The sequence below is a fragment of the Monodelphis domestica genome, chromosome 1, assembly GCF_027887165.1.
Source record: "Monodelphis domestica isolate mMonDom1 chromosome 1, mMonDom1.pri, whole genome shotgun sequence".
Classification (NCBI taxonomy): domain Eukaryota; kingdom Metazoa; phylum Chordata; class Mammalia; order Didelphimorphia; family Didelphidae; genus Monodelphis; species Monodelphis domestica.
Genome location: NC_077227.1, coordinates 72,919,798 through 72,932,066, shown reverse-complemented (window position 1 = coordinate 72,932,066; position 12,269 = coordinate 72,919,798). Strand labels below are relative to the sequence as shown.

Sequence of the window (12,269 nt, the reverse complement as noted above, 5' to 3'; positions counted from 1 at the left end):
AAATAGTGGTAGTTAGCATTCCTCACAGAGATCTCCCCACTGCTAATGTTCTCTGGAGAACAGAAAACCGGAGTGGGTGCAATTTAGCTCTAAGAGAAAAATATCTCCCAACACTGGGGAAAGAGATTTTTACATAATTCCTCCTAGGCAGGCCAGGGAGGGAAAATAGCAGGAACAAAATTAATTGACTCCTCTTCTCCCTCCCCCTCCCAAGATCTGTTTTAAATTGTTGCATCATTTCTTTGTCCCTTATCTATCATGCTTGGAGAGGGGCATTTTCTTCCCTAGGCTTCTACCCATCAAGTGGCTTTAAGGATGGCCAGATTCAGGTGCTTGGGTGGGATTTTGGAATGGCTCCCTTCCAGTCTTGCCTACCTGGCAGTCCCAGGGAGAGTTATCTCTGACCTCTTAATCCCAGCCACCTTATAGCATTTCCAGGGTGGCCATGCCGGGCTGGCTTTTTTTCTCCCTCTCTCCACTGGCTTGCTCTCTTCCTGCCTCTCCCTCTTGCTTTCTCATGCTTATTTCCCCCGCCCCCGCCCCCACCCCCCTTACAGAAATACAAACCAAGCAATGATTCAGCCCCATCTCTCAATGCATTACTCAGTAGGCAGCCTGACATAACTCTTCCCTGTGGACCTGTGCACTTATTATTGCTCCTAATGTAGGACCTTATCAGATCCGCGATGAGCCTCGTGATCTCGGTGCCCTTCCCCCCATCCCCCCAGTGACAGCCTCCCCCCCTCCCGTCCTCTCCTCTAACTAAGGCTCGGACAGAATCTCAGCTTCTCGCTCTTGATTTGCTTCTTCTTGAGCCCAAGCTTCCGTTCTGCAGAAATAGTAGATAGGACTGGGGACTCGAGCCTTAAGGCTCCTGGTTTTCTTGCTGAGGCATATTAATAACACTGATGTGTGGCCAATTAGGGGAAGGAGCCAGGTCCAGCCCCTCATGTCTGTGCTCCAGTGATTTATCGACAGTAATTACCGAGGCACTTAATGGTTAGTTTGGATGGGAATTAATTCTTGGCTGGATAAATAATACATTAAGGTTTATTTAGTCAAATGCAAGACATCCCTTCCAAGGCCAGTTGGGAAAGTAGAGAGAAGTGAACCTCACCAGGGAAGCCCGGCTCTGGGAAGCTACTGCCAGTGGGACAGGATATGGCACGATGAGATGCAACAGGGGAAGCAGCAACAAGGCAGGAGGGTCACAGCATGCTCAGGACTGTAAGGAAGGATAAGCTGGAAGCAGGAATATGTTGAGTCCTAAGATAAGACAGGCAAGAAGAGGTAAGTAAAACTTTTCTGCCTTTCTAGAGATCCTCCCCCCTCCAAAACAACGCAATCCATTACTATTTCCCCACTATATTAACCTCCATGAACATTTTTAACTCTCCTCCCTACCCCACCCCTCCTTGCATATTGCTGATGGCTGGGTGTTAAGTAGAGAGTGTCATTCAATGCTCTAGATGCTTTGTGGCAGGTGTTTTCTGGGCTGCCGCTGGTGGGTCTTAGTTGAAGGGTTGTAGCATCCTCTGCCTGCCTAAGATCTCAGTGGAAGAGCAGCACAGGATCCCAGAGTAATTGGAGACTGTCCATCCGCAGAGGCTACTTATCACTATTAACACCGGCACAAGTCATTTGGTGGTTGGTATCCAAGAAGGTCCATTCCCTACATGACCAAGAGTCCTTCCCATCTGGGACAACTGATAGGCTTCCCTCTGCTTTTTAACCTCTCAGGGTAATCATGTGGCATGTTTCTGTAAAGCAACTCTAAGTTTGTAAAACTTTTTTTTTTCTTTTAAAAAATGAAAAAGCCAGTTCTCACCATCATGAATACGCATAAGCCTGCAGAACACATTTCCTAGTTGAATGTAGTTTTTGGCTTTCATGTAGATCAGATATTAGGTTTTTGTTAAAACAATTTAGTGGCTATTCCCAAGAGGTCTAAATAGAGTGCAGCATGGCAGCCAGGTGGCTGGAGCAGAGGGAGGAAGTCATTAGAGGGGCTTTATTACTTCCAGCACCACAGACAGAGGAGAAGCAGCCTCTGTCCATGGCTGGAAAGGACAAAGGGAAAGAAAGGCACCAAGACAGGGGGAAGATAGGCTGAAGATGGCATGGGAGGATACACTTCATGATAGAAGACAGACACTCAGCCTGTGGGGAATGCTGATCTGGGCTGGGTGGGTGAGCCCTTTGCTCCAATGTGGAACAAGTTGGAATGAATATATGGACACTCAAAGGACACCACTGCCCCAGGGTCTTAGCTAGAGGGTAAGCCCTTTCACCTTGTCTCCCTTAGACCCTTACACATCCTCCCACCAAAAGAAAATAATTTGCTGCTTGTTGCTCAGCGGTTTGCATGGTGACTAACAGGGGAAACGTACATTCTTTCAGTTTGTGATAAAAGGAATGAACTCTAACTGGCCACCTGTCATGTCTAATATTAAAATGAAGGCAAACCCTTTGTGAGACCCATAACAAAAAGTCCAGTGAGCAATCCATCTGTTTTAGCACCATCTAACAGATCTATAAATAGAGTCGGCATAACTGGTCTCATGAATAACTTTGGACATCCTATTTATTTGCTTATTTGCGTAGATGTTTTATTCTACATGCACCCTACAAAATAGAAAGTTCCATAAGCACAAGTACTGTTCTGTCTTTATATGCTTGGCATCTGACTGGGTGACCTGGGGAAAGTTGCTCACCCTCTTTTAGAGGGCAGGCAACTCTCTTAGACTCTACATTGCAGAGAAAGTACTGACCATTGATAAAGGGGATTTCATCATCCAGGAGATTGGAAAAGTGATACATTAACTTTTAACAAGTCACTTGATTAACATTCTAAGATCATTTCATATTCTTGTATTGTAATTATTGATTTGACAAAACGTACAAAGGTTCTACACAAGATAAATGATTTTGTCACAGGTGGCTTAATTTTCTCATTAACCTGTGAGGAGTCTAAGCTTACAAACAATCAAGGAAATTTACTAATTACTTTTAATAAAAAGAAATAATCAGAAATTTTAAAGACAATTCAACAATCATAACATTGAGGTTGAAAGGTACTAAGAACAGAATTCAGATTTAATATTAGACTGATCATTTTTCACAGTTTACTAGGGCGTTTCTCAAGGGGAAGAATCAAATCACATGAGGCATGATGAAGCTTGGTGTACCTGCACATTTTGTATGGGCTTTTATGATTGATTTGTATGCTAGCTTCAGGAAAACAAGTTTCTGTGAGTGGGAAAGTTCTGGGTTTGGCTTGTGGCTATGGTTTTACTGGGAATTATGTATCTAAGTAAAAGTTAACCCATGGAAGTCTCTTGGGATTGGGTTTTATAAAAACAGTTTGAGGGTCTGATCTTTCGGTGATGTTTTGGAGAAATAGAGTACAGGTATTTTGCTTTTATGTTATTCCTTCTGAGGTTAGGGAGGGGATAACAATCATGTCAATTCCATTAGTAAGGGGTGTTAATGAGAGAGGTCATGCAGAGGGGGCTAAGTGGGCAATTCCATCTTGCCAAGGGGCCACTCTGTGACCTCTTAGCCTCCACGTGTGACCTTGTCAAGACTTCATGGCCTGATGGCTCCCAGCATAAGAGTTCTCTAATGAAATGGTGACCCAGTCCCTATCCTTATCTCTATCTCTATTGCTATCCCTGTCTCTCTTTTTGTAACACCTAGCATAGGGATTTGCATATAGTAAGCATTTAACAAATAAGAGTCTAATTTAATAAATCAACAAACATTTATTAAATACCAAATGTGTGCTAGGCATTGTGCTAGATGCTAGAAATACACATTCAAAGAATGAAACAATCCTTACTCATTGGGAGCTTCCATCTTAATGAGGAATACAGAGAGTCAATACATCTAAAGAGGATGAAAATTTGAAGAGAACAAATGCAAAATTGTTAAATACCAGATAGTTTGGGAGGGAAGGAATTAACAGTGAGGGGTGGGGGCATCAGAAAGACTCCATGCAGAAGTTGGTGTTTAAACTGATTGGAAAGGAGGAACTCTATGGACCAGAGTTGAGGAGAGAGTTTATTTCTGCTATAGGAATAGCAAGCAAAAAGACTCTGCATTAGAAAAAAGAATGTTTTATGTGAAGGACAGGAAAAAAAAAGAGCAATTTGTCTAGGTCACAGAGAAGGGAAGGGGGAATAATGCCTAATGAAATTAGAAAAATAGGTTAGCTTTAGGTTATAAGAAGCTTTAAAAGCTAAGCATAAATGCTAATATTTTCTCATAGAGACCAAAGAGATAATCAGTGGGGGCCATTGAATAGGAAAGCAATATTGTTAGATGTGTGCTACAGAGATCTGTTCTGTGGAAGCAAAGTTTAGCATGGGCAGGAGTGATGAGAAACTTGAGTCAGGATGACCAATTAGGAGACTTGAAATAATCTAGATGAGAGGTGGTGAAAGCTGAACCAAGAGTGTAAATGTGTGAATAATGAGAAGGTGTAAGATGCTAGAATTGAATTGGATGTAGTTGAAATATTGGCTCACATTACCAGCTCTGGTAATAACATATGTAGGTCAACATACTTGATTTATACCTAGGGCAACTTTGTCCAGTGCTACTAAGTCATCCTTATTTTAATTCAGTTGAGTTCAACAACATATAGGTAAATATATATAGGAGACATTTACTGAATATCAGCTGATGACATATATGTATGGGGAGGAGGGGGAAGGGAGAGAGACAGAGACAAGAGAAGACAGGGAGAGACAGGGAGAGACAGAGACAGAGAGAGAGAGAGAGAGAGAGAGAGAGAGAGAGAGAGAGAGAGAGAGAGAGAGAGAGAGAGAGAGAGAGATTAACTGTTCTGATTGCATAAAGCTCAATATCACATAGTCCCTGAACTCAGAGAGCTTACATTATACTAGAACCAGCTCCATGGGGATCCAATTATTACATTTTCAATGTAATCATTTACACCTCAGAAATCAGCAAATGCCACAAATCATGGCTCCATCTATGATTTTGATGGTCTAGACTTAAGAATGTGATTTAGAGAAACAATAATACATTTTAATCCCACTTTTAGGTTTAATGACAAACTCTTGTGTCTTGCTGATAAAAGCCACTTGCTAAATATTTCCACAGCCAACCCTGAGGGGGAGCGAATATGAATGTGCACAGATTCCTATAAAACAAGATAAGATGTAAAAGAGGAAAAGGGGAAATTGAAGTGCCCTAGGAATATTTGAGAAGAGATTACTTTTGGCCTCAGGGAATCTTGCAACTAGTAGGCTGCTATCCTATGTTTAAAGAATAGTGTGCAACACTTAAAGCTGCTCTCCCATGAGTTCACAACACATTCTAACAGAAGCTCTAAGTAGTGTTGTTGGTTGGTGCCAGGCTAGTTTTTCTCACAAAGAGAGAATTATCTTCCATCCCCCAAGTGGCCATAGTCCAGCTCTCTGCTATGCAAACTTATCCTTTGACCTCTGCTTCTAGGCAGAGAGGAGAGTCTAGCTGCCATCCACTCTCTCCTCAAGTGGAAGAATGGGTTTGGGGAAACACAAACAGTTGCCTACCAGATTGAATGTCTATCGTATAGTAATGTCTATCATCTATAGTAATGTCTATCTCTATAACTGAAAGCCAAGTTCCTCACATATAACATTGACCTGAAAGTCATTCAAGACTCATCATTGAATGTTTGTCCCTCCAATTCTACATTCTGTTCATGTTTTTATTATAGCAGATGCTATTGGCTAAATACATTGAGAGGGTTAAACTTGAACTCTTCATCAAGCTTGGTTTTTTCTTTGAAATTTTTTAAAAGTCTAAATAAGTTAACCACCAAGTAAAATGAGCAAATATATTATCTTCCAACTTGGGGAGGGTATGGGAAGGAAATAACATGGATCTCAAAATGTCAGAAAATAATTATTAAAAATTGTATCGACATGTTATGAATAAACAAATAAAATTTTCAAATAAAATTTGCATTTCCACTTACAAAATAGAACAGGAGAAGATTATACATGAAACTTCACATTTTTTATAGTTTGCTTTTTCCTCTAGTATGCTTTTGAAAAAAATTTATTGATATCTTTTGTTTTTATATTACCTAAATTTCTCCCTTTCTCCTTCCTCTTTCCCCCTCCCAGAAATCCTTCAAGTTTTAATATAGGATGTCATAGCACTTAGAACTTTAGGGGACTTTATTAAATCAAAGAACAATTAATTTGTAGTCAGGCCATTTGAGACCATTCTCTGGCACTTGCCAACTGGCTGATCACAGTCAAGTCATAGTTTCAGAGATTTAGAACAGAAAGAGCCTCAGAGTTCATCTTCTGACCTAAAAGTTGAGTCCAAACTTCTCGTTTTACAAATGAGGAAACTGAGGCCTGAGAGGTTAAGTAATTTACTCAAGGTCACCACAGTTAGTAAATGGCAGAGCTGGGAATTGAGATCATGTCCTCTTATCCCAAACTCAGTCCCTTTTCTCATTGTACTAAACTGCCTCAATCTCCTCCTGTGTAAGGTGATAAAATTTTGGTATCTATCATGCTTACTTCGAAGTATTATGCTGATGCTCAAATAATGGAATGCATGTAAAGCAACATATAAATGTTCTACCTATAAATCTTATGTTAAGAGGATCCCTGAACACATGCATAAGCCTATACAAATTAGGAATGGCTAAGCAATTAAGGCTTTAAGAATGAACATTCTAAAGAAGGAAGGATTTTTTAAAATTAAAATCATTGTCTTATCCTTTTTCAGACTATGGATTCTTATTTCCATTACATGAATTATTGTGATGGTACAAAGAGGGATGGGAAAGGCTGGAGGGTATTTTGTGGTTTGATTTATAAAGCATAATCTTTCAGGACAAAAGAATAGATTAACATGAAATTGAAAACCACCACAACAAAAAAATCCACACACTTCTAAAAGTCATATGGAACCTAGCCCTTGTCTTTCTCTTTGCATCCATGGCTTCTAGTTCAGTTCCCAGCATTCAATGGACAATAAATATTGTTGACTTGCTAATATTATTCCTACTCTTACAGAATTATTTCTGTTTCTTGAAGAGAACCCAGGAATGAACCAGCTAGAAATGCAATGACTTAGTAGGTATGCCTTTTAGGACAAGAGTCAAATTGGCATTCGAAAGTTTACAGATTGCTTCAGAAGGGGTTCTTTGTTTATTGGTTTGGGTCTCTTCTCTACAATATGAAGCAAGACTGTAAAGTCATGGGAATTTGTCAACATTTCTTTCCTTCTTGTTTCTTTTACATTCTTTCTTACCTAGACAGCTAAGTGATACAATGGATAGAGTCTCCAGACAGAAAGCCTGGAATACAGATTTGATCTCAGGTACTTACTAGTTGTATAACCCTGGGCAAATCTTTTAAACTCTGCCTCAGTTTTCTCAATTGTAAAATGAGGATAACCCTAGCACCTACTTCATTGTGTTGTGGTGAAGTCAAAATGAGGTAATACTATAATCCTATAGATGTATATATTATATTATGTTATATTATTATATTATATTGTATTGTATTGTATTGTATTATATTATGTTATGTTATGTTATGTTATGTTATGTTATGTTATGTTATGTTATGTTATGTTATGTTATGTTATGTTATGTTATGTTATATATACCATATAGTTATATAGTTGCCACTATATACATGTTTATTTCTTTTCCTTTCCCAAGGACCTACAGAGTTATAACTAACATAGGAAAACCAGAGTTTGGGTCAACATTCACAGAAGTATGCTTTCTTTGTTTACAAAGATCTACCTTATGGTTTCTGATCATCAGTAGACTTCCATGTCCATGGAGGACCACAATGGTCCCACTCCCTCTCATCCTGTCGTCTTGTTCCCACAAAGACTCCCTAGAAGTTTCATAGCTAAAATGCACCTGGTCAAGGGGAGATTGCTTCCATCACACTCTTCTTCCTCCACCATTGCCCTGCTGTATTCACCACAGATACGAGGATTCTTAGGTACAGCTATGGGTGCCTGAAATTATTACCTGATTCCTTCAAAAGAAGAAATGACTGGCACTGATACTTTGCAAGATATTTACTCAAGAGTGCACCTTATACAATAACTAATTGTTATTGTACAATAATAAAATTGTACAATAACTAATATTGCTTCTTTTGCAAGGAAGAGAATTATTGTAAAAACAAGACAGTTTAATAGTTTGCTTCTGTCCAGAGTAGAAAAGCTTGCAGATATTCAAATTTTGGCTTGTTTTTTTTTTCTTAACCAAGTCATAAGATGAATGTAGTCTCTCTTTGCAGATGAGCAGAAATATGTATAAAGCTTGGACTTAAAGGGATAGGCCTAGTTTAGGGAGGCAAACAATTATGAAGTTACTCTCTTTACTTTATAGTCACATTTCTTGCTCTTACATTATAAATGAAAGACATTCACTCAGAGAGGGTCAGACTTGTAATGTGTAGTCACAAGTGGGAAATGATGGCACCATTACATTTTGTTTCTGGATAAAAAGAGTGTTGAGTCGAGAATGGGAATAGCTTAGGTGTCTTTTAGTCTCTGCCTTTCTTTGTGAAATTGGGAACATTCAATAATATCCGTTGAGCTTCCAAATCATCTAACTTGATGCAGAAGGGATTGGAAAATCCTTGGTGAGAGTAAGAGATTTGAGAATAGGAATTCCAACTTTCATTTCTTCCTACCCCATCTAGTGTACTGCACTCCCCAAAGGAAGTATTCAAGTGCTTATTGACTTATTTGTTAGCATGGAGGAGAATTAAGCCTGCTGGGTCAGGTTAGCTCTATTTATTTTGTGCTCCAATGAAGGAATGTACATCCCAGATTGGAACAACCACGATAGGAGGCCATATAGCCTTACATGATGCCAGACCACTGGAAAGATCATTAGGCAGAAAATTCCCAGGAAGATGATCTCTTTTACTCTCCCACGCAGTGATGGACAAATTCGCCCCGAAGGCTACTGTGAAAATACTCAACTATCTTTCTGCAGGGGCTATCTAACATTACTGAGGTCAAGGTAGCATGAATTTCTTAAGCACCTATTTTGTGTCTAGCACTATATTTTATGCTGTGAAAGTCACAAAATAAGCAGATTCCCTGACTTCAAGGAGATATAATTCAAACAAAACAATGAAAGAACAATGTAACACATTGAGAAGTAGTTATGAGTCATTTAACTTCTCTATGACTCAATTCCTTATCTGTAAAATGAGGTTGATAATAAAGCTAAGAAGGAAAACATAAATAAGACCTACATGGACTGAAGTGGAGGGAAGTTAGGAACTTGCCAGAACAATTTACATTAATATCAAGTTCTTAAAATCAATAATTTTATAGCCTATTTTGTAAAGTGAAGAAAAATGAAATGACCAGAATCAGGGTAACAATTTGTAAAATAATATCTATGCTGTAAAAACAAACAACTTTGAAAAAATGTAAGAACTATGATCAATATAATGTTCATTCATGATGAGAGAGATGAGATGAGATAAGATAAGATGAGATGAGATGGGGAAAGGGAGAAGGTATGGAGATAGAGTTAGGGATAGGAAGGGAGAAGTATAGAAATAAGAAACTATGATCTGCTAGGAGAGTTTCAAAATTTGAGATTTTTGGATGTAAAATCAATTTTAAAAAGTGGAGCAATAGTGAGATAGAATGTATGGCCATTCTTGTAGGTAGTTAAGGTAGAATAAAGAATAGGGACAATGAAAATTTAAAGGTTTGTTGAAATGGGAAGAATAATCTTCAAAGTCACATAAATGTTGCCTAGATCTGGACATGAAAAAGTCCCGAGGACTACATGAAGCACAGTAGCAATGGAAGCCTAGAAGATATCCATCACCTTAGAAGGCTTTTTGCAGAGGCAAACTCTCCAGCCCACATGTTGCATGTTATCTAACTAAAACAGAGTCTAAAATCTAAGCAAACCCTTCCTCTTTAGCACATCCCAAGAGAAGTTGTCAATAAGTATCAGACTGATTTTTTCCCATGTCTTTTCCCCAGAATACCCCAGTCACTGTCAGCCTATTCCCATTTCAGAGGTTCTTTTTCAAAAATCCTTACCTTCAGTCTTAGAATCAATATTGTGTATTGATTCTAAGGCAGAAGAGTGAGGCATTGGAGGTTGTGTCTTGCCCAGGATTACATACCTAAAGATCATATAAGGTTAAATTTGAATCCAGGACCTACCATCTCTAGGTCTGGCTCTCAATTCACTCAGCTATCCAGCTATCCACATGGATTCTGAAGCCAATAAGGGAGGTTTCCTTAGATTCTTGAATAATATGGCCGCAAAGTACAAACTCTAGAGGGCTGAGCAACCTAGAAATGCTTGAAATCTTATCTTGGGGACAGTTCATCTCTGCCATCCTCAGGTTAACCTAGAAAAATTCATAGGGATTCATCATTAAAAGACTGATTTTTTTTGTTTGTTTAGTGATTTGCGAAGATTGTCTGTTAAGGTGTAAAATAAGTGGTCAGTTTGTGAACTCTGCTAGTAGAAGACACCATTTACTATGATGCAACCTCAGATCATTTGAAGAGTTATAGTAGCTAGTATAATCCAGGTCTGACAAAGAATTCTTCTCCAACATACCCAACAGTCAGCCAACCTCTGCTTGAAGACCTAAATTCAAGAGGGGTAGGAAAGAATCTATTGCCTTTCAAAGTAGTCCAGACCCCTTTTTAGTCATATAATCACAGAACTAAAGTTGAAAGGATAGCCAACCAATCAGTTAATAAGCACATATTGTGTTTACATGGTTCCTGCCCTCTTGGATCTTACATTCTAATGGAAGGAGATAACATAGAAAAGGGAGATTAAAAAGGTGGGGTGATGATGAGGTATGTTAAGGTTGCCCCATGTCAAGGACATGGGAGAGAAAATCCTGTGGAGATGAACCAGCAGTGTAGCCTGAATAGATCTTAGAAGCTAACTGACCCAAACACATATCATTGTTGTTGATGGTATTGATAAATAAAGAAATCAAGATGCATTTTGGAGTACTAGACAGGGATTTGGCCTTGGAATCAGGAACAAATTGATTGTACGACTTTGGGCAAGTCAACATCTTGGTGTCCCAGGAAACATTCCAAAACTAAAAACTACTTGGGAGGTCTACCTCAGCAGTGATGGGAGGAGTTCTCTATGCAGGTGAAATTGTGGGGGGAAGAAAAGAAGGAAGGAAGGAAGGAAGGAAGGAAGGAAGGAAGGAAGGAAGGGAAGAAGGAATGATGTATAATGATGTAATTGGAGTAGTATTTTTATGAAAAAGAGCTAGATCCAAGCATAGGAAGCTTTCTGCTAATTTTGCCCATTGCTCAGGGTGACAACTAAATAATAAGAGGTTTGTATAATATGGGCACTCATTAGTTGTCTCATGGCACCAGACCCTGGCTTGTTGCTTTGCTTCTCCCTGAGGTCCCAGCCAATCCAATGATATCACAGGCTATATTGATGGAGCCTTTTAATAGTGAATGTCTTCTTTTTTAAACAGAGAGAATAAGCATTAAGGCCGAGTAATAAGGACAAATGCAATCCATAGTTCTAAGCATTACATACTAATTCTTTTTAATAGTAGAAGGATCTCAGTGAGATAAGATTCGATAGACTATTTATATCTATCTACAATTCAGGGCTCTCAGCCCTAACTTTAAGATGTGGACCCAAAATGCAGCATGTGTTTGAAGCTAGAGTTTATTTTAGGAATCAGATGATGTACCAGAGTAATTCTAAATGAAAACCAAGAAATTCAGATAAGCCCTCTCTGCTGGAGAGTTCTTCACTTATCCTGCAAAAGGACAAGAAGATTCGTTTCCAAATAAAGGTAGCATATAACGCTTTAAGATTTTCACAGTCCTTACAAATCTCTTGATTTTACAACAATCCTGGGAGCTAAGTACTTTTGTCAATCCATTTTACTAATGAGAGATCTGAGGGAAATAGTAATGAAGTGACTTGCCCAGATGGTAAGTATTGAAGGAAGAATTTGAACACAGGTCTTCATGACTCCAAGAAGACTTATCCCTCCTGATCTAAGTGTGCCAGTGTGCCTGGCTAGCTGAATATTCTAGTTTGGGGGTCAATAAGAAATGCTGTTTTCCCTTTTTGTTTTTATATTTGGGAGAACATCTGTTAGTAAAAGATGTAGGTTTTGGAAAAATTTACGGGTACCAATAATAACATCCTGCTTCCTGGACTTATTTATGCTTAATTGGAATAGGAATGCTATTAAATTTTATTCACA

General features: G+C 38.9%; 1 protein-coding gene across 1 annotated transcript in view; it reads left to right on the top strand.

Annotated features, from left to right (window-relative positions):
• The first annotated feature begins 859 nt into the window (after positions 1 to 859).
• The window catches only part of ARHGAP22 (Rho GTPase activating protein 22), a 374,146-nt gene continuing 362,736 nt past the window's right edge, over positions 860 to 12,269 (top strand). Inside the window, exon 1 of the mRNA XM_056800688.1 lies at positions 860 to 1,290. Coding sequence (XP_056656666.1) covers positions 1,257 to 1,290 — 34 coding nt within the window. The 5' untranslated portion in view covers positions 860 to 1,256. The remainder of the gene's footprint in view (positions 1,291 to 12,269) is intronic.